Genomic DNA, 26,582 nt, shown 5'->3' on the forward strand with positions numbered 1-26,582 from the left:
CCTCAATTTAATTGTAGGTGAACTATAAGTCCCTTCAGGGCACCCCACCAGTATTCACATTTTGGCGTATCAGGTATTTCTGCCAAATTTGTTCCAGATCCATCGTTGTTTGTGTTCACAGTGCTTTCCGGATTAGGTGAACTACATCTCCGCTAAATCACTGTGAATTCCTCAATTTAATTGTAGGTGAACTATAAATCCCAGCAACTACAATTTCCGAATTACAAATTCAATCCCCCCCTAACCCCACCAGTATTCACATTTGGACATATCAGATATTTGTGCCAAATTTGGTCCAGTGAATGAAAATGCATCCTCCATATCGGATATTTACATTACGATTCATAACAGTAGCAAAATGATAGTTATGAAGTAGCAACAAGAATAATTTTATGGTTGGGGGTCACCACAGCATGAGGAAGTGTATTAAGGGGTCGTAGCATTAGGAAGGTTGAGAACCACTGCCTTAGGATCACCATATATTGGAAAATATTTGAAGGCAATCAAGTGGATGAAGGAGCAAGTAGTAGGGAAAAGTGTAGGGTATTAAATCTGTTGTTGTCACCTACAATCCTGCTGGGAAACTTGTGGGTATTCTCTATGTAGTCAATGAATATACATATGCCTTGCATTACAGAGAACTATGCATCTTGGAAGCTTCTAGAATTGATCTGATTTTTAAAATAAAATTAATTTATTTGGCAGGGAACAGGGGAAGTGTTCATGTTCACCTTGTTTTAATACTACTTTTCAAATTCTGCTCCATATGTTCACTTGGAACTTGCTTTCAGTCTTTCCCATCTCTCCCTATATTTCAGTTTCAAAACTGTTGGTGTTTTCGTCAAACCAGTCTATATCTGTGACATAGCATTCTAACAAGGCAATTACAAACAATGTAAATACATTTATTTTTTTAAAACACTAATGTTTAAAAAAAACACAAATACCAACCTATACAAAGGTTTTATTAAAAGGTAAGAGTCTAACCTTGTTGACAAGGTTAGACCATCAAGTAATTATTGCTGGCATCCTTATCAAAGCCATTCAAGGAGTTTTAGGATTTACTTCCTTAGACGCTTATTTTCAACAAGCAACACTGCAAGCCTATTCCGCAAAGCGATTATTTTGTTGGCATACAATGTCAGAAATAAGTCTCTTAGTTTTGCCCGCAAGTCTCCCAGGCGAGGCAAGTGGCTGCAATCCTGGATGTTCAACAAAGTGAAGAAGAGGTCAGTCCAAACATCCGCATTGGGGACCCTACAGAAATAAGAACAGATGGTAAGCATTGATGGCTTAAGGATGGGAATCTTCTTAGAGAACAGATGCTTTTTCACGGGGATGATACACTGTGCTCTTGCTGATTTTGCTCCCAAATTTAGTTTACTGGCTGTTAGGAATTGTAGGAGTTGAAGCCCAAATCACTTGGTGGGCCCAAGTTTGCCCATGACTGTTATAGAGGAATCTGTTCTGCTCTATAAATTCACAGCAGTCAAGTTCAATGGTAGAAAATCTTGGAATTGACTGGAAATTTAGAGATCCAGCATGGCATAATGGTTTCAATGTTAGATTCTGACTGTGGAGACCCTTACACCTCCTAGGAGCCCTGTTCAGAGTTCTACACAATCCCCCCCCCCGAATGTTTAGTTATTATTGTCCTGGTTTTAATTCTGGTGATGTGTTTTATTGTCTTATGTAATTATGTTTTTAATTGATCCGTGTTTTAACTTGTGTTGTTGGGCTTGTTCCCATGTGAGCCACCCTGAGTCCCTTCAGGGAGATGGAGGCAGGATACAAAAATAAAGTTGTTGTTGTTGTTATTATATCCTTGCTTGGCCTGGAAAACCGTGTCCATTTGCTCAGCTTCAAAGGAAGGCAATAGCAAAACTCCCTTTGAACAAATCTTGCCAAGAATACCCTGTGTTAGGGTGGTCTCAAATCAGGAATTACTTGAAAACACACAGAAAAACACAACTGGAAATAGAGAAGTGGAATTTCAGTAAAAGTATCAGTTCTGATACTTAAATTGCAAGAGAGCTTGTTTGTCACCACTGAATAGTCATGCTAAAAAGAAGAGAAGGTGAAGAGGGGACATGAGAGAATCATAGAAACAAAGTTGGAAGAGACCTAGTGTGTCATCCAGTCCAACCCCCTGCCAAGAAGCATGAAAATTGCCCTCAGAGCACCCCTGACAGATGGCCATCCAGTCGCTGTTTAAAAGCCTCCAAAGAAGGAGCCACCACCATATGTTTAAATATTTGAAATATTTTAGCCATGTTTAAATATGTAATTAAATATTAAATAAAGGATGCCATATTGAAGATGAAGAAAGTCATGTCCAGGGAATAAAATAAGGAAAAATTGAGTCTGACTGCAGAAAAAAATTCCACCTAAACATTAAGAAAAAGCTCCTAATGTTAAGAACTATTCCACAATTAAATACAGTGCCTTGGACTGTGGTGGAGTCTCTTCCTTTGTGGAGATTTTCAAACAGACTGGATGGCCATTTGTCAGGAGTGCTTTAATTTTGTCTTCCTACATGAACTGGGTGGCTCCTGTAATCTCTTCTAACTCTATGATTTTATTTGATGCATTCTAGGCAATGCGCCTAGCTCACGTAAATCAGCAATGATAGTGAGCTGTTGAAGGCTTTCATGGCTGGAACCATTGGGTTGCTGTGAGTTTTCTGGGTTGTATGGCCATGTTCCAGAAGCATCCTCTGGAAAACTCACAGCAACCCAATGATAGTGAGGAAATCTCACCAATGCTAGGTGAAAAATGAATGATTTCTATGCACAAGGAGCTCTACAGTAGGCAACTTGTCAATACTGCCAGGAGGCAGAAAATTCAAGATGGGCTGGGAGAGACATACCTCCTGAAGACACCCTCAGGTTTCCAGATCCCTTGTTCATTTCTCACTTTCATATATGTGCCAAAGAGCATGCAGTACACTGTCGCAGCAATGCCAAAATAGTCTGTCTAAAGAAAAGAAAAAAAGATGTTTTGAGGAGAATGACTTACTCTGTAGTTCTCAAACTGCTTTTCCCCCATCAGCTACTTAAAAATTCATGGGAGTCTTGGCAGCCCACTTAACAATTGTCTCCCCCCCCCCCCAGTAAATCAAATTACTGTATATACTTGAGTACAAGTAGAGTTTTTTTAGCCCTTTTTGGGGTTGACACCCTCCTCCCTCGGCTTATTTATTTATTTACTCTATTAATACCCCGACTTTCTCTACCCCAAAAGGGACTCAAGGCAGCTTACATACAGCAATTATTCAATGTCTTAAACACATATAAACATTAAGCTTAAAATAAACTGAATTAAAATACCTATTAAACATTTAAAAACATTACATTCTATATTAAAATGACGTCATTCAGAAATTGTAGTCTAAGGCCATTCTGTAGTCCTTAAACATATTCCAAATCTCTTATTGCACTGTGCTATTCTCTGAAAGACTGATTCCAGAGCTAGGTTTTTACTTCTGAAGGCTAGGAGGGAGGGGGCTGATCTAATGTCACTAGTGAGGGAGTTCCATAGCTGAGGGGCCACCACTGAGAAGGCCCTGTCACTCATCTCCATCAATCAAGCTTGCGAAGAAGGCGGGACCGAGAGCAGGGCCTCCCCAGACAATCTTAATCTCCGAGGTAGTTCATAGGGGAAGATACATTCGGACAGGTAAGCTGGGTCAGAACCATTTATAGAGTTTTATAGGCTAAAGCCAGCACTTTGAATTGTGCTTGGTAGCAGACTGGCAGCCAGACGAGCTGGCGCAATAGGGGAGTTGTGTGCTCCCCATACGCTGCTCTGGTGAGCAACCTGACTGCTGCCCGTTGGACCAACTGAAGCTTCCGAACAGTCTTCAAAGGCAACCCCACGTAGAGCACATTGCAGTAATCTATATGGCATGTGACAAGAGCATGGACCACCGTGGCCAAGTCTGACTTCCCAAGGTACGGGCACAACTCGCACACAAGTTTTAGTTATGCCAAAGCTCCCCTGGCCACTTCCGAAACCTGGGGTTCGAGGCTCGAGTGAGGGTCCTGGCTGCCTTATATTTGAGTCGGCTTATACTCGAGTATATAGGCAATCAGAATTGGACAGTCTTATCTTATTAAAGTCTTATTATTAGCTTACTGTTATATTACTATCTTACTGTTTTATTTAAATATGCAAAAACATTTAACCTACGGATACCTCAATTAATGTAATTTTATTGGTGTCTATTTTTATTTTTGAAATTTACCAGTAGCTGTGGCATTTCCTACCCTCGTCTTATACTCGAGTCAGTAAGTATTCACAGGTTTTGTGGTAAAATTAGGTGCCTCAGCTTATACTCGGGTCATAATTAAGTGCCTTGGCTTATGCTTGAGTATATACACAAACCACTTATTTTAATACTACTTCTTGTTCTCTGCTGGCATTACTATCAAAATATTAAGAAATTAAATCACATATCCTAAGTCAGGTTGCTGAGATAGCTTTCTCTTTAAAGTGTTCATCTGAAGAGCGGGGAATCTAGACTGATCTAGCAGTGTATCATAAAAATTCCCAATGGCAGGCTAGGGTTTGATTAGCCTCTTCAAAGTCCTTGTACGATTAAAATGCTTCAGTCATTGGAAAAAAAAATCTACGGTAGGATAAAAGTATAAATACTCTAAGCTGTTTTCTATGAACCATCAGTTGTCTATAGACCACTTGGGCAAATCTTTATTCAATATAATTTTTACAAAGATTGAAATATTAACTTTGTTTTAAAATGGGAGTGCCCCCCCCCCCAATACCACATCAAGGCCATAAATCCTGCTTTGCCCCCTCCTGACGTACAGATTATCCATGTACCTGGTAAGTCCATGGCTTGTGAGTCATCATTTCGATACACTGAAATCCAGATGTTTCACACTTTCCAGTGAACACTGTTCCATCTGGGAAAAGGGTCATGTCTATGCTTTGGCCAAAATCAATAATTGACAAGCCATGAGATGTGCCATCGATTTCACACGTGTCGGTGTCAAAAAACCTTTGTGTTTTAAAGGAGTTGAATGGTTATTAATACAGAACAGTGCAAGAGGTCAAATTTTTTAAAAAAGGAAAAAAGGGCTAACAACTAAAAACTGAATACTTGCCTTTCACCAAAAATAAAGTTGTCAGGCTTAATGTCTCCATGAATTATCCCACATTTGTGAAGCTCTTCTACCATGTGGAGGATTTTGACAGTGAAGTAGACGACAAGCGCTTGGGGCATCACCTTCTCCATCAGTTTTCTGTATATGTTTATGGTGTTCTGAAATCAAGAGAGTTAATGAGAAGGTGCATAACACATCAACTAGACAGATGAAGATACATGGCTGGTATCTTATGTACACAAGCATAGATAATTTCTGTGAGTCATAGACCATGAAGAAAAATACACTGGAGTCTGTACATATATAATTCAGGTCCAAATACCTCTAAAACAGGCATGGGCAACCTTCGGCCGTCCAGGTGGTTTGGACCAAAACATCTGGGGGGCCGAAGTTTGCCCATTCCTGCTCTAAAACAAATAGAAGCTGTGGCTAAAAATGGCAGCATTAATGTGTATATTTGTAGAATGTGTACATCTTAGCAAGGCAAGAACTGAATTCCATAAAGAAGTAAAAGCCAAAGAGGGTCTGCACTAAAAGACAGAGGTAAAGACTATTGCCAATCCCTTTCAAAAGAGCTGAAAACACTTGCATTTGAGTTTCAAGTCAACAGTCCAAACTGTGTTGTTTTGCCTGGCGTTTGGTTCTTAAAACCAGGAGTTGCTGTTCAGGTTGAATTGAATGGTCTGTGGTATTAAAATTATTTTTAAGAAATGGCTTTAGTCTATCTTTAAAATGTTTTATTTGTGTAAGGTAAAGGCAAAGGTTTTCCTCTGACATTAAGTCTAGTTGTGTTTAAATTGGAGGGGGGGGGCTCATCTCCATTTCTAAGCCAAAGAGCCGGTGCTGAAAGTAGACACCTCCAAGGTCCTGTGGTTGGCATGACTGCATGGAGCGCTGTTAATTTCCCACCAGAGCGGTACCTATTCATTTACTCACATTTGCATGTTTTCGCACTGCTAGTTTGGCAGAAGCTGGGGCTAACAGCGGGAGCCCCACCCGCTCCCCAGATTCGAACCGCTGACCTTTCAGCAGTTTACCTCAGGGGCCACTGTGGATTGTGAGGTAATAGATAAATGCTTTTAATAAAAACAACCAATAAGAGTAAGGGTCCAGAAAGATGGCTACTGTATTACAGGAAGGACTTTGAGATGAGAGATCAGTGCTGTCAAACTCCAAGCACTACTGTGTTCAGGCAAGGGTAGACAACTAAAATACTGTATTTCTTCCATTCTAAGACATACTTTTCCTATATAAACACCTCTAAAATGGGATGCATCTTAGAATTGCAGGCATATCTTATGTATTTTTATTGGTGGTGGTGGCATTGAAATTAGCGTTTATCTTACAATAGATGGTGTCTTACAATTGAGAAAATAGGGTAGCAGTTGTGAATAAATTGGGATACATGATGGCAAGGAAATGGGATATTGCTTGAATGAGCACTATTCTAAGTGCCAGTTAAAAAGTACTATTAGCCATTTTAATACATCAAGAATATGTGCAACAGTAGAAACACTTTAATACATGTAATGTGATTTTAATATTGAATGTAATGTTTTAAATGTTTAATATGTATTAATTTTAATTTAATTGTTTAATTTAATTATTAGATGTATTTTAAGGCATCTAACAGTTGCCATATGTAAGCCGCCTTGAGTTCCCTCGGTTAGAGGAAGGCAGGGTAGAAAATAAGGCAAATAAATGAGTATGTTAAAATCTAAAAATAAGGAATTTATTTCCTAAACATTCTAAAGTTTTTGTACTATGTCATGTCTACCTAAAGCAGGGTTAGAAATTATTTTAAGGTGGCAGCACCACAGTAGTACACAATACTGGGGGAAAGGTCAACTATATAAGCCCAGGCCCATTACATTACAGAGGCAGCAGAAGGATCCTATAGGAGTGGTCCATGATAAGCTTTACTGACGCATAGGCCAAGATTATGCTTACCAGTAAAGTTCCAAAACTGTAAAGTTCCCCAACTAAAATACTTCCATTACGGAAGAAATGACCAGAATAGAAGTGGATGAACAGATGACGCAGGCTTGGCTTCAGCCTCTCTGTCAGCTGAGTAGCTATGTAGAATTCCCAGGGGCTTGCAGGTTTCTGCACCTACAAAGCAAACAGTTTCATTTTGCAAATAACTGCACACACATTAGCTACAACACAAGAAGCACTCCTCCAGCTATAGAACCCACCATATAATGCAATAAACAACAACAAATCAACAAGGTTAAATTGGAATCATGACTAACGTACTATAGAAAAGACTGAAAAGAAGAAATGGCAGAATCCCAGCTCCCAAATGAAACCACTCTCTGATTTTCTGCCCAAGTGCCTTTAGCTGTAGCATGGCAGATGGAGCCAGATCCGCTTACCTTCAGTATTACTTTACAATTATTTTTTGTGTTGTCCATATCAGGAACAGAAGCTTGATAGACTTGGGCAAAAGCTCCTTCCCCGAGTAAATAGTCAACATGGCAGGGCATGGAACCTGAATAAATGGCAACATAATGAGAAATGCACAGAACAGGTTTCAGGATGAAGCAAAGACTGTCCATTAACACAGTATAGAAAATGATATTGACGTTCAATCCCTCTGCAGTACCTTCCTCAGGAATTCTGTGAAACAGAGGCCCAAACATCATCCCATCTCATTTGTATTCCCAATGGAGATTACAGATAAGGTGGGGGATGCTCCTGTTATAACTAGTTAGCAGAACTTACTTTTAAAGCAAAAGGGCTTTGTATTTAGATAGTAGCTGAATCAGGGTCAATTTGGGATGTAAGTAAGCCTCCCAATGAGAAAAAAGAAAGAATGTGTTTTTTAAAAATGGGAGAATGAATGGAGAGGATATGGAAGGATACTACTTTCTACAAGTTCATTCCTGCTCATGCATGAAAGGCTGAGGTTTATTACAATGGTGTTTACTTGTGTGTGAACATAGGTATTCAGCCTTATCAAGGACAAGCTGCATTTCTGAGTTGCTAACAATTACCATTTTTGAAAAGCATTCCTAGAGATTGAATGGAACTACTATAATGGTTAAAGCATAAAACCTTCAGTGTTCCTCCTCTATTTTATCACAAAATGCCCCTTCCCAAGATGGATAGGGGATGAGTATCTGTTCAGAAATGTTTGGGACCAGAGGTGTTTGGGATTTCAGTTTATTTTGGAATACCTGTATATAGACACATATATAATGGAATATCTTGGAAATGAGGCCCAAGTCTAAACACAAAATTCATTAATATTTTATATATACCTTATACACATAGACTGGAAGTCACTTCATACAATACATTACGAATAAATTTGCACACAAAACAAAATTTGTGTATATCAACCCATCAGAAAGTAAAAGTGTCATGTGGAAGATTGTGAAGTACAGTAGAGTCTCACTTATCTAACACTCGCTTATCCAACGTTCTGGATTATCCAACGCATTTTTGTAGTCAATGTTTTCAATAAATCGTGATATTTTGGTGCTAAATTCGTAAATACAGTAATTACTACATAGCATTATTTCGTATTGAACTACTTTTTCTGTCAAATTTGTTGCATAACATGATGTTTGGGTGCTTAATTTGTAAAATCATAACCTAATTTGATGTTTAATAGGCTTTTCCTTAATCCCTCCTTATTATCCAACATATTTGTTTGTCCAACGTTCTGCCAGCCCGTTTATGTTGGATAAGTGAGACTACTGTATTTCGGATTTCAGTTTTCTGGATAACTTGCACATGAATCACAGTTCTAGTATTTTGTTTGGCTAGAATGTCATACATGGATCTGTCTCCTGTTAATAGTCAAACATATTGGGTTGCTGTGAGTTTTCCGGGCTGTATGGCCATGTTCCAGAAGCATTCTCTCCTGACATTTCACCCACATCTATGGCAGGCATCCTCAGAGGTTGTGAGGTTTGTTGGAAACTAGGCAACTGGGGTTTATATATCTGTGAAATAATGTCCAGGGTGGGAGAAAGAACTCTTGTCTGCTTGAGGCAAGTGTGAATATTGCAACTGATCACCTTGATTAGCATTGAATAGTCCTGTAGCTTCAAGGCTTGGCTGCTTCCTGCCTGGGGGAATCCTTTGTTGGGAGGTGATTGAAATTGTCTAATTCAACCAGAGAAGTCAGCTATAGCAGAGCACTTGTTGAACCAAACTGGACACAGAATATTATTTGAGAACACAGAAATGCTGAGCCACTCTTAACAATGTTAACAACCACCATGTCAGACTACATAGAGAAGTCACTGAAGCATGTGGCCAATTTCAACAGAAAGGAGGAAACCATGAAAATGAACAAAATCTGTCTACCAGTATTAATAAAATCAAAAAGCAGGACAGTAAATATCAGGAACACCCTCCCCACAAATATCCAACAAGCCCCAACCCTTCTGGGGTTCAGAAGGGCCGTGAAAACAAGGCTATGTGCGCAAGCTTTTAACAAGTAACGCGATAACATCAACATGGTCCGATTGAAGGCTGAAGAATCAGGGCCAGCTAATCACTTCCCAACAAAGGATTCTCCCGGGCAGGAAGCAGCCAAGCTTTGAAGCTGCAAAGCTATTTAATGCTAAGCAAGGTGGCCAATTTCAGCATTCACACTTGCCTCCAACAGACAAGAGTTCTTTCTCCCACCCTGGACATTCCACAGATATATAACCCCCACTTGTCTAGTTTCCAACAGACCTTACAACCTCTGAGGATGCCTGCCACTGTTGTGGGTGAAATGTCAGGAGAGAAAGCTTCTGGAACATGGACGTACAGACCGTAAACCTCACAGCAATCCAGTGATTCCGGCCATGAAAGTATTCGACAACACAGTCAAATATTTCCCAATCTACGTTTGAACTACACAACCGTAATAATGGCTAATGTTTACTTCACAATAAAAGAAGATAAACAAGACAAACTAAATTCTACATCATGATTTCATCTTTTGTATGTATGTATTCTGAATGTTTTGATTCTTTCTATTAATTAAGAGAACCAGTGACACTAAAATACCACCCACAAAATGAAATATCTTATCCTACACATCATCTGATCTCTGAGACTAACACAGACATTGTCAGTATACTTTGAAAGACATCTTAGTAGCCAAAAAACTTCGCTTATAAAAAGTGAATTTTGTGCCAACACCCACATCACTGATTATGACTTCCGTTTTGTGTAAAGTAAGTAGTGATATGTGTCAAATAAAATATTTACTGCCTTTTGCTGCAGAATTAAAAAATCCACCTTGCTTGTCTAAACATAAACAAGTTCCATGCTGAGCCCCAGCAACAAGAAGGGCACCACAAATACACACTGGACTCTATTTTCAGAAGTGTCACTGTCCACAACATACAATAAGGTAGGGCTTATAAAAGGAGTAGCAGTAAACACCTAATACAAATCTTACCCAAGCACACGTTCGTCTTCGGTCTGAGAACTGGAACATTTGATCCCCATTCAAAAGTATTGGAGTAGGCATTTATGGGTTTGGGCAATGCAGATAGCAGCTGGCGGGTTAAGCTGTCATCCCAAGGGTTTTCAATTACTTCATAAGAGAAGAGAAACTAGTTCAGTCTTTGGCAAGAATCAGGGAAATACAAGACACATTTTTAGCATCTGAAAAAGCAAACCAAAATAATGTGCAGTTTGACTCTCTTGGCCATAAAGAGCTTCACAGTTAAAGAAACCCATTTTGGAAACTACTGCACCCACTCTCTGGGTCAATAACCTTTTGAAAATAAATGGCAATCATAAACTTCTTGAAAAGTAAATATGATGTCATATCCGTTTGGCAAATGTGAATCTCCATAAACACGTGGAGGCCACCATTTGAAAAACCACTAGTCAAAAAAAGCATGACCTTGTTAGAAGTCAACCCTTTGAACAAGTGAAATTCACAAGTATTCATGTAATGGCACACAGGTAACTCAGCTGAAGAACCATGTCTTTGCTCTGCCAAGGACCAAGATATGTCACTACAAAAATATATTTGGTTAGCAGAGGATGGTTATTTCGTTGAAGTTGCAGTTGTAATTGTGATTGCCCAAAACATATACACTCTCTTGAAACCTCTTAGTTTAAAATATGCACTCAGAGATACAAAACAAAGTCTTTTTTGAAAAATAACATATTGTTTACTCACAAACATCTTGTATTAATTCACCATAAAGGCACATTTCTTATTAGGGTTCAGTTATAGATAGGATGTAGCTTCTCTGTGTTGAGTACACAGGGTATCATTCTTAATCAATTGTCCATAGTATAATGTACTCACTAAAGTCCATAAGCATACAATGCATCCACCTCCACTGAGGTCCAAAGCCAGCTTATAACATTGAAGTCCTAACAGCAGCATGCATCCACCTCCACCGAGGTCTGATGCAAACTGAATACAAAATGGAGTCCTGAGTCTGAACATGTTTAGTACAATCACATAACCCCACCCACACCAAGGAGGTATAGTCAAACTGGCAAATCAACACACACATTAGAAAATATATACATTAACAAATAGTGAGAGGCTTGGAAGGTTGCTATTTCCAACAACCCACTCTCTGAATGCTCACAGGAAAAAACAACAACAGAGAAACCAGGCATGTTCACAATATAGTTTTGCAGCAGTTTAATACCACTTTAAAGTGCTATTATTTCATCCTTTAGCAACTCTAGAACCTGGAATTTGGTAGCTGTTTATAATTCACTTCCAAACCGCTGTAGCGCGTGTGTCCACATATAATCCTAAGTAGCTCACAAAACTAAAAATCTCAAGAATCCATTGGTGGAACCGTGACAGTATAAAATGGTATACAAAATCTGGGTATTACCACAATTTTGAAAACAGGCAGGTAGATATGGAAATGTAGAACTTTAAGGCTCCCTAAATTCTTTGGTGCCACATGCACCCATTTTTTAAAAAACACCATTGTGACCAGACATAAGGAACTTATACATATATAAGTGTGTGTGTTTGTGTACACAGAGGCAATCCCCAAGTTACGAACAAGATACATTTGGCATGTTTGTTCTTAAATTGGATTTGTATGGAAGTCAGAACTTAAGTGTAACTCCAGTCTGTCTGTCTTTATATATATGCTTTGGGTAGCATAGGGAAGGGTTAACACCGCTGTAATGTTTCTTTTGATTTCACCTCCCTTTCTGTCTCTATGATTAATTGGATTTTGAAAAATTTGGCTTGTTGTGGAAACAAGGATTGGTGGTAAAGCTTTAGTGGAGATGTCTTTTCCCCATGATAACTCTTCCAGGAATGGATCTCCCTTCTGAGAGGTAGATTTCTCTCACTTCCTATTGCCTCATCCCCCGTTCCTATCTGAGTTGTTTGTAAGTATTGAGCCCCTGGTGGTGCAATGGGTTAAATCTTGTGTCGGCAGGACTGCTGACCAAAAGATCGGAGGTTCACATCCGGGGACCGGGGTGAGCTACCATCTGTCAGCTCCAGCTTCCTATGTGGGGAAATGAGAGGAGCCTCCCACAGGATGGTAAAGCATCCAGGTGTCCTCTGGGTAACATCCTTGCAGACGGCCAATTCTCTTACACCAGAAACGACTTGCCATTTCTCAAGTCGCTCCTGATATGAAAAAAGTTGCTTGTAAGTCGGATGCTTGTAACCCAGGGACTGCCTAAATATTTTTTAGAAAAAAAAATCTAGTGGTGGGTGTGGCCAGCAAGATGCAGTCCAAAAAGGTTCTCTGAGTGGCTGATGCAGTCTGCAACCACTGTCAGTTTCCCACTCTAAGCTTAGAAACCTTGAAGACTACATTCCTACATTCCGCTGGACATCCTAACTGAAGCAAGACCGTACCTTTTCTCTGAGTCACTTTGTCTGTATGTCCTGAAATTCCACTGAATGGAGTTGAGGCAAGATGAGCAGCACGAGCAAAATCCTTGGAGCTGTTTGGACTGGGAGCCAGGGTTTTATTGCAGTGACCCGCCCAAACAGTGAAGTCACCTGTCATGCCCTCAGGTGGCTGAATAACCTCCTAAAGATAACAAAATACACGCAGGATTGTATCCACCTTTCCATTCAAAGCAGAGAACTGAATTTCATCCCTCAATTCATATTGAAAAGCTAGTTTTGGCTACAACTTCCAGAATCCCCAGCCACTGTTAATTTGGCAGACGGATAGTTGAAGCCACAGTTTAAAAAGCTAATTTTACAAGACTTATTTTTTTGCCATAGGCACACAGGTGTGTGGCACTGTTTAGCAACTAGGAGCCACTGCCAATCTTCTGCTTGCAACAAAATTAGTTATTAAAATTGATACCTTCCCCCTTCCAGATTCCCAGGGTAGTGTGCAAAAATATCCTTTAAATATCTAAAAAAAACATAAGGAACAAAAGTACCCCTGAAATAAAAAAAATATTTTTTTAATCTAAAGGCATTTACAGAAGGAGTCAATCTCACAATTCTCAGGTGGGACTTACGTAATAAGGATATTGCTACCAAAAAACCTCTATTCTGACGTATTGATCAATGTAGGCTCTCTAGGTAGCAGAAAGACGACCTCCATTTATGATCGGAGTACTATAAATTATACGTGTTCTTCACCCAAATCCCAAATAATCTCTTTTACCCCATTCACGATAGCTTAGCCCCAGCATGAAATAACACAAGTTCATAAAGCCTGTTACATCCAGTTATCAGTTATTTGGAAAGTCTTCCCTTGAAAGTGGGGTAATAGATTTCTAACACTTGTTTAACTATCAGGATGACTGTGATTTTTTTTCTGTTACAACATCCTTTTAGAAATTGATTACTTTTAAATAGTGTGCTATGTTGCTATTCTTAATACATTTTAACGTTACAGGGATTGGTTCTAATTTCTATGGGTAGTCTTTTTGTGTGTGTCAGGAGTGACTTGAGAAACTGCAAGTTGGTTCTGCAGAGCAAGATCAGCAACTAGATCCCAACAGTGTACTGACCGAAACTCATATGAAAACTTAATACTACATTAGTTTGTTTTGAGTACAACACTGGGAGACAGAATATAAACCTTAAAAATAAGCTAACAAAGAAACCACTGGTGAGTATCTTCACTACAAAGGCCATATACTTACTGCTTGTTTGGCTGCACAGTCTGCTATGGGACGTTCACCCAAAACTCTGACTTCTGTTGACTTTGGACATGGTTGTGGGACTCTAGAAATGAGAACTTCAGTCTTCAGGTAAAGCAAATTGCACAGAGATCAAATAGTTCACAATGGTAACTGTTTTCTGGAGGCCAGATTTGCATGTTATAATAGGTTGCAAAAGAGAAAACGGCTATTGGTCAACTCACATGATCTAACCTTATATTAAACATCACTACAAATGAGTTGGCTTATATGCTCCCCTTCTACTTTCCCTTCTGTGTGTAGGGAGGGAGATGATTAACTACAGTTGAATGCCTCAAGCCACTTACTAAAACCTGAATTGTTGTATCTGAAGCAGGGTTTGTTGTTGGCATGCAAACTCTGGTTTGTTGGAACCATGACTTGTCGTAACGTCTGTTTCGGCTACATTGGCCACTGTCTCAGGAATATAATTTGAATGTACCCATTCATTGACAAATAGCAAAGATTTTTCTAAAACTAAACTGCTAGGTTGCATTACATCTAACCAGAAAGGGACAATCACTGAATACATCCCTATCACAAGACACAGGGGAGTGTTACCTGTGCTACATTTATCAACACTGAGCTGTAGTAAATAATTTCTTCTTTAAAAGATCTACGGGAATGCAAAGTATCTGAAACACCAATATTTACTGAATCACCGGATTGCTGTGAGTTTTCCGGGCTGTATGGCCATGTTCCAGAAGCATTCTCTCCTGACATTTCACCCACATCAATGGCAGGCATCCTCAGAGGTTGTGAGGTCTGTTGGAAACTAGGCAAGAGGGGTTTATATATCTGTGGAATAACGTCCAGGGTGGGAGAAAGAACTCTTGTCTGTTGGAGTGTTGATGTAACAATTGGCCACCTTGATTAGCATTTGATGGCCTTGCAGTTTCAAGGACTGGCTACTTACTGTCTGGGAGAATCCTTTGTTGGGAGGTGTTAGCTGGCCCTGATTGTTTTCTGTCTGGAATTCTCCTGTTTTTTGAGTGTTGTTTCTTTATTTACTATCCTATTTTAGAGTTTTTTAAATACCGGTAGCCAAATTTTGTTCATTTTCATGGTTTCTTCCTTTCTGTTGAAACTCTAAAATCAGGTCAGTAAGTAAAGCTTGACACCATAGATGCAAGAGAAACGTCAGGAGAGAATGCTTCTGGAACATGGCCATGCAGCCCGGAAAATTCACAGCAACCTAGTGATTCCGGCCATGAAAGCCTTCGGCAACACATTTATTGAATCAAATGTAGTTTTAAATCTAAATCTAAGGCAATTCTCCTTTGACTGACCTGCACAAGATAATCTAAATATTTATTCCACTCAGACGTTTCTACACTTTTCCTCAACCAAAAAGGCTCCAAATATCATCCCTTGGGTTCTTTGAGACAATGCCATGACATTCATCCACACACATAGGCTATTTCAACTCACTCTGCATTCTCATCTTCAAATATGGTGAAAGCAGGTGGATCAGGAACAACAGGCACAGTAGACTTATTAACATTTGGAACCTCACATGGTCCTAAAAAGAATTTTGAAAAGATGAAGGGAAATATATATATAAGTTAGGCTTTTCCAAATAAGGAGGGAGAGAATACCAAAGTCTTAAAAATATGAAACATTGGGGCTCCAATTCCATCATCAACATGAGAAAGTTACACAATAAATTCCCAAATATAAAAAAGGGATTACTATATTGTCATTTTGGATTTTTTAAAGCAAAATAATGGACCAAATAAACTACCTAACAGATCTTCTCTATAGATTAAGAAGCCCATTGATTCATTAAGATTCATCTTTCCAACTTGGCATTAGAAATTCAAGTTTATTCCTACTTTGGAACTAGCCAAGCTGACAGGAGGATCCTGGGAATTACTATTGAAAAATACAACTTCTCCAACTTCTGAATGCTGGTAATAAGTAGATTGGAAAAGGAGGATTCACCAGCTTGCTGTATCAAGCATTTGTTATACCTTTATTCCTACAGTAGTCCTCAAATTCCTCGTCCTCTTCTGAAAACATAGTGGTGTCTCTTACGGAAGGTGCATGGAACACATTCATGATGAAACCTTGCAAGGCAAAATAAAATAAAGCAGGAGCAGTAAAAAAGCAAGCCTTAAACACACTAAAATAAGAATACAGCTTGCTAAGTTCACATGTCTGTTGCCTGCTTTAGTACCGTGCCAAAGGTTGTAGTGCACAACTCTACACTGAATCAGTCCCAGGGTTTTATCTTACCCTTCAAGATCAGCTCTCATTGTTGGAAATAGCAACCTTCCAAGCCTACACTATTTATTTGTTAACGTATATATTTACTAACCTGTATTGCATGCATATATTGATTTGCCAGTATGATTGTGCCTCTTTGGTGTGGGAGGGGATACAGACATGATTGTACTGAGCATGTTCAGACTCAAGACTCCACTTTGTTATCAGTATGTGCTTGGGCTTCAATGAAAGCAAGCATGCTTTTGGACTTCAATGACATCAGTTGCTTTTGGACTTCAATGAAAGCAGATGCCTTTTGGACTTATGGGGGAACGGTTTACTATATGCTTGCTTTGAGAAGGAGTTAGTTCAATTATATTTTGGACTATTGATTAAGAATGATAGCCTGTGTTCTCAACACAGAGAAACTACATCCTATCTATAGCTGAACTTTAATAAGAAATGTGCCTGTATGGTGAATTAATAAAGATGTTTGTGAGTAAACAAGATATGTTATTTTTCTAAATACGTAAGACTTTGCTTTTTTAAATCTCTGAATGCATATTTTATACTAAAGAGATTTCAAGGGAGAGTATGTTTTGGGCAACTGCAATTTCAATTTCAACTTCAAAGAAACCATTTTGAAATTCTGCTAGCCAAATATATTTTTGTAGTGGCATGTCTTTGTTCTTGGCAGTTCAAAGTTATGGTTCTTCAGTTTAACGGCTGAGTTACCTGTATGCCATTACACGAATGCTTGTGAATATCACTTGTTCAAAGGACTGACTTCTAACAAGGTCATTCCTTTTTTTGACTAGTGGTTTTCAAAAGGTGGTCTCCAGATGTTCATGGAGATTCACAGTTGCCAAACAGATATGACATCGGTTTTCCTTTTCAATAAGGTTATGATTGCCATTTTTTCCAAAATTCATCCACCCATCAAAAACTTCCCAGTGGCTTAAACTTTAAAATGAGTACAAGAATGAGCATTTTACCTCAGGGCTTATTATGCCAGATTGTTTTATTAAGTCTTTCTCCACTGAAAGCCACGCTGGTTAAAAAAATCTGCTTAAGAAATTAAGTAGCAGAATAGAAGCCTCCATAGCAATTCAATGCAAGGCCAATCAAGAAGGAATAGAGATAGTGCAATCAGGACTAAAATTATTACAATGCAAATTAATAGGCCCCCATAAGGGAAGAATGGAAGTACTAATATTGTTTTATGTTTTTATGTATTTCAGACGCTGTGTTGGGTGTTTTGTTTGGTTTTTTGTTTGTTTGTTTTTTTCTCTTTTTTCTTTCTCTTTTCTTTTTAGATTTTATGTAAAATGGTTTGTTGTAATGTGATATCAGAAACTTTAATAAAAATTATTTTTAAAAAAGAAGGAATAGAGATAATACATTCTTTTTTGGAGGAGAAATTCTCACTTCTCTAATTACACAAGTTCCCAGCCTATCCATGTTCTAAGGCACTAATATTAAATGCAGGGCACATGTATATAATACAGAGCATGTTTCAAACCCTTTAAAACAGAACGATGGGGGTTCCATCTGCACGGGGGGTTCTTTTGAATAAGAACCCTTATACCTACCCAGAGCTTCTTTTGTATGAACAGTTGGAGATGGCTGTACTTTAGACAGTGTCAGGTTTGATGTGTTTGGAGTGGCCTGACGATTTTCAAACAAAGCAGAAGAGTCTCTACTACCTGGAGCTTAAAAGATAGAAAGGCTACTTCAGAATGCTTTAAGTAACTTTTACTTTAGTAAAAGGGAAAGATAGCCCAAAAGACTTTTCTTTAGCTTTAAGTTCTGTGTAACACTTCTTTTTCCACTACAGTGTGTGCTTTCCACCTACGGAACCATGAAGCTAACAGGAAATTGAAAGTTACCTGGGAAGGCCAAGAGCTTGAACATCATTTCCATCCTAAACATCTTGGTATCACCTTAGATCGCACACTAACATATAGGAAACACTGCATTAACACCAAGCACAAAGTAGCACACAACAGCATCCTGTGGAAACTTACTGACAGCGCATGGGGTGCAGACCCAAAATTAATAAGAACATCAGCCCTGGCCTTGTCTTACTCAACTGCCGAGTATTCCTGCCCTGTTTGGCACAAGTTTGCCCATGTGAAGCAGGTGAACACAGCATTGAACGAAACATGCAGAATAATCACAGGATGTCTCAAGCCTACACCTGTTGATAGAATCTATAAGCTAGCTGGTATTGCCCCCCCCCCCCTCCCGATGTGTGACGGGAAGTTGCTGTGAGAGAAATAAGGCTGAACACTGTGAAAGCCACCCACTGCATGGCTATCAGCCTCCTCCCAGTAGATTCAAATCAAGAAAAAGCTTCATGAGAACCTCCTCCCAGTAGATTCAAATCAAGAAAAGGCTTCATAAGAAATACTCCTAATGTTCCCTTAGCAACAGCAGCTAAACCAGGAAATCCCAATTGGATGGTCCCCTACGAGTCTGCCTCCAGGGCAACTTGGAATTCCCTGAGCAGACTCAGAAGTGGAGTGGGCAGATCAAAAGACAACCTGGTAAAATGGCACTTCCTAGAAGAATCCTCCACCTTGTGCGGCTGTGGAGCAGAACAGACAATTCTTCATCTGTATGCTTGTCTGGAATGTCCTGCCTCATATACAGAGAAAGAATTGTTTGAGGCGACAGACAATGCAGATGCTGTTGCCCGTTTTGGTCAAAAGATATTTAGCTGCTTGTGCTCCTTCTATTTTTATCAGTTTTATACTAATTTATGCAATGCTTTTGATACAAAATAAATTAAATTCCACTGCCATCTCCAAAGAGAAGGGCACATGTAGGTTGTAATTTGTATGACCCGTGTTACTTCAAAACAACTGCTAGCAAAGCAAATCGTGCCTTTATGTGATCTTATCTGACTTCTCCTATAACATTTTTAAGATAAAAGAAATAGAGAAGGAAATTCCGTAGCTTCTCCAGCAAAGCAACAGAAACCTATGCCAGAACAGATTCCCTTCCAATACAGCCTTTCTCTGTTGAAGTATTCACTCTGGGCAGTTTTTACAGCTTTATAAAGGAGAAGATCTGAGGCATGATTGAAAGGAAGTTACAATCCTGGTTTTACATTGTCAGATGTTTTACTTTTTTATGTTTTACTAAGCAAAAAACTTTATAAGGAGCAAAAACAAAGCAGAAAAACAAGAAAGCTCAAGTTTGCTTCAAGGATAGGAGGGATCTGAATTGAGGTCTTCCCATTCCTAGTATAGCACTTTTAGCAATCAGAGATCACTGGCTGACAGTACTGTGCAGTGATGCTCATGATCTGATGCTCCTGTGACCGATGGTGTTACATTTATAAAGGGGTCTAAACAGCACTGGATATCCAAGCCAATATCTTGAGAACAAAAACGGCTGCAATATTTTATCAAATTAGCCATTTTTATGAATTGATTGATTTCCTGCTGTCTTACAGGATGCATAGACCATTGCAAAAGCAGTCAAGGTGATCATTATTACCTCTCATTTCCATGGAATGCTGCAGCTTCTGATGAGAGTTGTTCAAGTACCTGCACAGAAAAGCCAGCATATTTTTTTCAGTATCAGTTTCATTCGAAAGGAGCCTACCATATATACTCAAGTATAAGCCGACTGAGTATAAGCCGAGGCATCTAATTTTGCCACAAAAAAACTGGAAAAACTTATTGACTTGAGTATAAACCTAGGATGGGAAATGCAGCAGCTACTGGTAAATTTCAAAATAAGAATAGATACCAATAAAATTACATTAATTGAGGCATCAGTCGGTTAAATGTTTTTTTAATATTTACCATATTTCAAAGAAAAACAGTAAACTAGTTCCGTAAATGGAAAAGTAGGATCAACAAAAACAGTATGGTATCAACAATAACTTTATAATAATATTTTTTTAAACTTCATTTGTATCCTGTCCTATCTCCCAATGGGGACTCAGGCCAGCTTCCAACGTAGTATCAGGCAAACATTCAATGCCTATATAAACAATGCAGAGCTTGATATAGATCTATAATTATATATATGAATTTCACATATGCATTTCCCCGGAAATGTTTGCAAATCCTTTTTCTATATGTGCATTTCCTTCCAATATTTGTAAGCCCTATATATCTATGTTTATATCTAAACATCCCTGTGTGTGTGTGTGTGTGTGTGTGTGTGCATTTCCTCTGCAATATTTGCAAGTCCTATCTCGACATCTCTCTCTCTATATATAGATAATTATATCAATATAGGATTTGCAGAGACTTGCAAACATGGGAGGGGAAAATTCATATATAAATTAATGTATATAGATACCTACATATAAGTACATAGGCACTGCAAAGGCTTGCAGGGGGAAATGCCTATATATCTGTAGGAGAGATTAACAAATATTTCAGGGGAAAATGCTTTTATAAGATTAATGGATGGATATGTATTTTTTCTTCTTCCCTTTTCAAAACATTCTCCTAGTTAAGAGCAAGAGAGGCTTTGGAAAAGAAAACACACTGATGAGGGAGGGGAAGAGAGAGAAATATATCATATATTGCAAGCAATGGCCTCCAGGCCCTGCTGCCCGGCTTGACCCCATTATAAAATTCAGCTTATCTTCAAGTACATATGGTAATTCCTATATCCGGTATGTGCAGCTTCAGGGGACAGAGTAGCACCAATCTCAGGCAACAATGCCCTCCACATCAGCTGATTTGTTGAAGCAGGAGCAGTTTTGAGATATTCATGATTAGCCATAGAGCCCGTGGGCCTATGACAGCTACAGCACCAGCACGGGGTCAGCCTATAAACTTCTATTTGCCCCCAACGAGGAAGAAAGCCCAAACCAGAGCTCTATGGTCGGAATTGGAAAATTACGCTGCAGACCTCATGATGCAGAACCCAAAGGTTTCTGTAATCATGGGTGGGGACCTCAACGCAAGAATGGGACCTGATGATGCCACACTCTTCAAATGCCACAAAGGCCTTTCTCCCACCATTGAATATGAGGTCCCACTTCTAACCCAGCATTCCAAAAATCAAAAAAACAAACTTTGCAGGGCTGTGTTTGGCTAAATGAACATCAAGATTGAATCTCCTCATCCTAAATGGTGCTCTGGAAGGCGATCACCCAACTGTATTCACATATCTTTCTGACTCTAAAATGAGTGCCATTGACTACATAGCCATCTCAAGGGACCTCCTTCCGTGTGTCAAAACTTTGGAAGTTAAGCCCAAGTTTAACAGTGACCATTTTCCTATCCTGCTGCACCTAAACTCTTTTACTCAAAATACCCACATAATGGAATGTTTCCAACCCTCCAGACTTAACTTAGTTGCAGAAACTTGGGTTTAATGTTGTTGTTATTCAAGTTATTTCTGAATAACTGTTTATTTTAATTTCTGGTTGTATGTTGTATGTCTATGTGTTAAATGTTTTGATACGGCCGATGGGCTAATCAATAAAATGTGTTGTTAGTTGTTGAGATATTCACGATTTTTCCACTTTTGCAGAGTTTCTATGCCCCTAACTCCCTTCAACATGAAGAGCGGACTATATTTTAGATATCCCAGATCAAAACCATTTAGGCTTCCGAGGTCAAAACCTGCTCCCTGAATTGAATTCAGAAGCCAACTGGAATCCAGGGCAATTCTTGTAAGGTCAGTGTTACATGACTTCTCAAATGCATACTTGATAATAGACTGACTGATGCATTTTGCATTACTATTACCATTACTTTCATTTTTTCCATCTTCTTGCCAAAACGAAGACTAGATGGCTTACACAGCACTAGCTATAGCTCAGGCATGGCCAAACGTAGGCCCTCCAGGTGTTTTGGACTTCAACTCCTACAATTCCTAACAGCATACTGGCTGTTAGGAATTGTAGGAGTTGAAGTCCAAAACACCTGGAGAGCCCAAGTTTGCCCAGGCCTGCTGTAGTTTCTGAACATTCCCATACAGAGTTTAATACCATGGGGTAATTAACAGATGGGCCATTGTGGTCACATCTGCTTTCAATAGAAAAGGGTGCAGGAAATGGGCGATTCATTCTTGGGTTGCTTGGGTAAAGACTTGCAGCAAAAAAGAATGAAAGAATACAGTCACGCAGACATTTAGTTTTTTTAACTTACCCTTCACTGTGGTGCAAACTGTGGGAGACAACCGAACATTTCTGAAGTGGCTGGACCAAACTGTCACAGCTGACCTGGAGTCTATGGAAACTATTCTCACAATCTTCAAGACCAAGCTGAACATTGGTTGAAGCCCTTTCACCTGGTGAGGCCGATGCTGCAGCCAGTATGGATCGGTGCTGGGGATTTTCATGAGGGTGCAGAACTGAATGATATCCTGCTGACACCTCATCAAAAAACGACTGTTGTGGGTGGCTTTTTCCATTAAGCTGTAGACCAGAATAAGCTCCTTCCAAAATCTCACCAAAACCTGATAGTTGTTGGCGATTTTCAGCAGGGGTCAGAGCTGAAGCACCTTCTTCTGTTACTTTATGTAAGACTGATTGTTGACTGTGATTTTCACTTGGCCGTAAAATGGATACATCTCCAAAACGTGGGTGCTCCTTCCCGAAATTTAAAGAATTCTCTGAATATCTTCCCGAGGAAGGTGCCGCCAAGCTTGGATAATACTGACCTGCGCTGTTTTGTGTAGACAGGCCATTTTTATCCTTAGAAAAGAAAAGTACATTTTGAAAAACACAATCTTGCACTGGTTTATTAAAACATCTCTGGCCTAGGGAAGTCACCTATTTTATTATAGATTTATTATAGATAAACATATGCAAAGCGGGATTTGAAAAATCAAATCATTATCCCTATTACATGCACAAAATCCTTCATGGAGATCTTAAAAGTCCAAGCAGACCTTCTAAGTGTTTCACTGACTTATTACCCTCTCTGCTTTTTCAGCTCTCAAGTGCTAGACTGGAAATATCTTTCCACACTTGCATACAAATAATAACTTTAGAGGAGAGGCTGTGATGAGCCATTATTGGAGCTTGAGCTTTAGTAGCAAGCGGGAGGGAGACTGCTGGTATACATGATGTTAAGGTAAATGGGAATGAAAAATTAAGGTAATATTAAGGTAAAAAAGAATTGAAAGGAACATAGAATATACTGGAGATCAGGATAGATATATTGTTGATTGAGAGCAGGGAGTATGAGGAGAGTATTGGCTGATCAGTTCCAGATTTTAGCTTTCTGTGAATTTGCTTAATTTCTTGTAAGTTTACTGTTGTTATGGTGCATTATCTTGTATTATTTTGATGTGTTTGTACTCATTTGAGGCATTGAATGTTTGCCTTTTTGCTTTGCGTCTGTAAACCATCTTGAGTCCCTTTGGGGAAAGAAGGTGGTCTAGAAATAAAATTATTATTATTATTATTATTATTATTATTATTATTATTATTATTATTATTCATTTCCATTGCTTTTCAAGCAAACATTGTGGCTGTAATTCCACCTCACTAACTCTTGGTTAAACCCACACTTTAAACCCAATATGTAGCCCCCCCCCCCCCCCCGATGTTCTGGAACTCTAATTATTCTTCTGCATTGGCCACCTCAGCTGGGGATTATAGAAATTGCAGTACAAAGAGTGTGGATGGCATCAGGTTGGCAAAAGTCATCCTAGTCTAGCACATTCATCTCTTATTGTCATGACGGGGAAACAAAGAGTCTTCAAATGATGTTGGCTTAATTAAAACCAATAAAGGAGCCATTGCTCAAATTAGAAGCACGTTAAATTACGGAAAAAGTTACACATTCTGTTCCTTGTATCTCCAGCTTAAGCTTCCTCCCACCAGAAGAAACAATGTATTTATGTTGCTATTAAACCACTTTGTGGGTTTTACTATGGGGACTCTCTTGCTCAGTAGGACAGAAGGGTAGTCTTCAACCAGTTTGTTTTTCAAGCCAAATTACATAATGTCAACTACGAAGTGTCCCTCAACCTGACATCCTTCTCATGCATCAAACTATAAGCCTAATAATCCTTTGTAGAGGATGGTGGCAGTTATCGTCTAGTGCACACAGAGACTCGAAACCAAGGAAGACAAATAGATCTGGAAGAATCCCAATACATTTCCTGATATATGTGTAAACAAACATACCACTGTAGTGCTTCGAGAAGACTGGTGAACAGATGGCACTGGCGCCATTTGCTGGGATGATGTCTGGGAGAGCTGCTCCAATTTCTGCTGTAACTTCTGCAGCTCAAGGAGTTCATTTTCTTTCTTTTTCATAAACTCTTTCTCTTCATCTTCTGAATACATGAAATGAAAATTGTGTATATCAGCATTTTTATATTTCTATGACTTCTTTTGAGTTCATTGTCCCTGTATCCACTCTCTGGGGGCATATCCTTTTAGAAATAAATGGCAATCATAATCTTATTGAAAAGGGAAAATGATGTCATATCCGTTTGGCAAATGTGAATTTCCATGAACCTGTGGAGATCACCTTTTGAAAACCAGTAGTCAAGAAAAACATGACCTTGTTAGAAGTCAACCCTTTGAACAAGCGATATTTATAAGTATTCATGTAACGGCACACAAGTAACTCAGCTGTTAAACTGAAGAACCTAAAAGTCTCAGAAAAATAGGATATGCATGCAAAATGAGGAAGGAGTCATAACCATATTCAAAAAGTTGTGGAAAAATCAGCAAGTGATAAGCCTTGTAAATCACACAACTGTGAGTCTTGACTCCCTTCAATCAAGGAAGAAAAATATACAGACTTTCAGTTGTTGCTCAACTGCAGCTCTCACCCTCCCAACATTGGCTACCATCATGCCATTAGTTAAGAATGATGGAAGATTAAGTTCAATGACAATTGGAGTACCACAAATTCCTAATCCCCAGTCATTTTTTTAAAAAGAAGACAAATCCATGCTACATTGTAATTGAATTGGTGAACTTCACAGCACTGATTGCTTTTGCTTAAGTGTCTGTGATGACAGAGCAAGTGATAAGCCTCCAGGAAGAATAAATTAGGAGTCTAGCATCTTTGAAGACAGGCATGTGTCATATTAAATGGATTAAAATCCAATAATGGCTGGATAAAAAAAGACAATGTGAATTAGTTAAAAATTGGAAAGTTAGTTGGGAGAAAGTCCCTGAAGGTAACAAACCTGAACAGTAGCAACTCAACATTTAAATGGCTTACAGAACATTCTGCACTATTAAATATGGGTCCAGTATCTTAAAGGAGCCCTCAATGGTGCAGCAGGTAAAACCGCTGAGTCGCTGAACTTGCTGACCAAAAGGTTGCAGGTTCAAATTCGAGGAACGGGGTGAGCTCCTGCTGTTAGCCCCAGCTTCTGCCAACCTGGCAGTTCAAAAACATGCGAATGTGAATAGATCGATAGGTACCGCTCTGGCGGGAAGGTAATGGCGCTCCATCCAGTCAGGCTGGTTACATGAACTTGGAGGTGTCTACCGTCCAACGCTGGTTCTTCGGCTTAGAAATGGAGATGAGCACCAACCCCCAGAGTCGGACACGACTAGACTTAATTTCAGGGGAAAACCTTTACCTTTTACTATCTCTTACCCTTAATACCTGTGACAAGAAATGTTTTGGATTTCAATGTTTTTGGCTTTTGTAATATATGTCTTTACATATATGTACAAAATAAAATATCATGGAGATCAGACCCAAATCTAAACATACAGTTCAAGTATGTTTCATTGACACCTTATGCATATAGCCTGAAGATAATTTTATTCAACATTTTTTAATGTGCGCAATCTTATATTTTTAATAATTTGTATTTTTATCAGGCCATTCAATGGATGAATCCAGCTTTTCATATGAGAGAAGGGGAGGAAAAAATCCCTACTCATAATCTCCATATTAATAATACTTTGACATCTGTCTCTTTCGCTTTCACTGTTCACCTCTTCCTGGACTTGCCTTTTTTATTTAAGTGACCCCAATATACTGGCTTTTTCTAACCTAGATATTTTTTCTAAGCTATCCCAAAGGAATTATTTCGATTCTTTGTTCATTTTGGTTGCTCTTTGTTGCACCTTACCAGCTACACAGTATTTTATTTTCACATGGACTGGTCAAAAATGTCCCATGGTGGGATCATAGGTTTGCAAAAGGATGACATGGGCAG

The 26,582-nt window shown here is 39.0% G+C and overlaps 1 protein-coding gene across 3 annotated transcripts in view; it reads right to left on the reverse strand.

The window, feature by feature from the left end:
- Window positions 1–884: 884 nt before the first annotated feature.
- bub1 (BUB1 mitotic checkpoint serine/threonine kinase) overlaps window positions 885–26,582 on the reverse strand; it is a 37,836-nt gene continuing 12,138 nt past the window's right edge. For all 3 annotated transcript variants that reach the window (XM_008122632.3, XM_008122631.3, XM_008122633.3), the window contains 15 exons: window positions 24,574–24,725; window positions 22,583–23,130; window positions 19,959–20,008; window positions 18,044–18,163; window positions 16,217–16,312; window positions 15,675–15,765; window positions 14,208–14,289; window positions 12,952–13,129; window positions 10,540–10,677; window positions 7,505–7,620; window positions 7,077–7,238; window positions 5,127–5,284; window positions 4,843–5,020; window positions 2,870–2,976; window positions 885–1,257 (listed from right to left, as the gene is read on the reverse strand). In XM_008122632.3, the coding sequence (XP_008120839.2) occupies window positions 1,062–1,257; window positions 2,870–2,976; window positions 4,843–5,020; window positions 5,127–5,284; window positions 7,077–7,238; window positions 7,505–7,620; window positions 10,540–10,677; window positions 12,952–13,129; window positions 14,208–14,289; window positions 15,675–15,765; window positions 16,217–16,312; window positions 18,044–18,163; window positions 19,959–20,008; window positions 22,583–23,130; window positions 24,574–24,725 (2,372 nt within the window). In that variant the 3' untranslated portion in view covers window positions 885–1,061. The remainder of the gene's footprint in view (window positions 1,258–2,869; window positions 2,977–4,842; window positions 5,021–5,126; window positions 5,285–7,076; window positions 7,239–7,504; window positions 7,621–10,539; window positions 10,678–12,951; window positions 13,130–14,207; window positions 14,290–15,674; window positions 15,766–16,216; window positions 16,313–18,043; window positions 18,164–19,958; window positions 20,009–22,582; window positions 23,131–24,573; window positions 24,726–26,582) is intronic.

The sequence above is a fragment of the Anolis carolinensis genome, chromosome 1 (genome assembly GCF_035594765.1).
Source record: "Anolis carolinensis isolate JA03-04 chromosome 1, rAnoCar3.1.pri, whole genome shotgun sequence".
Lineage (NCBI taxonomy): Eukaryota > Metazoa > Chordata > Lepidosauria > Squamata > Dactyloidae > Anolis > Anolis carolinensis.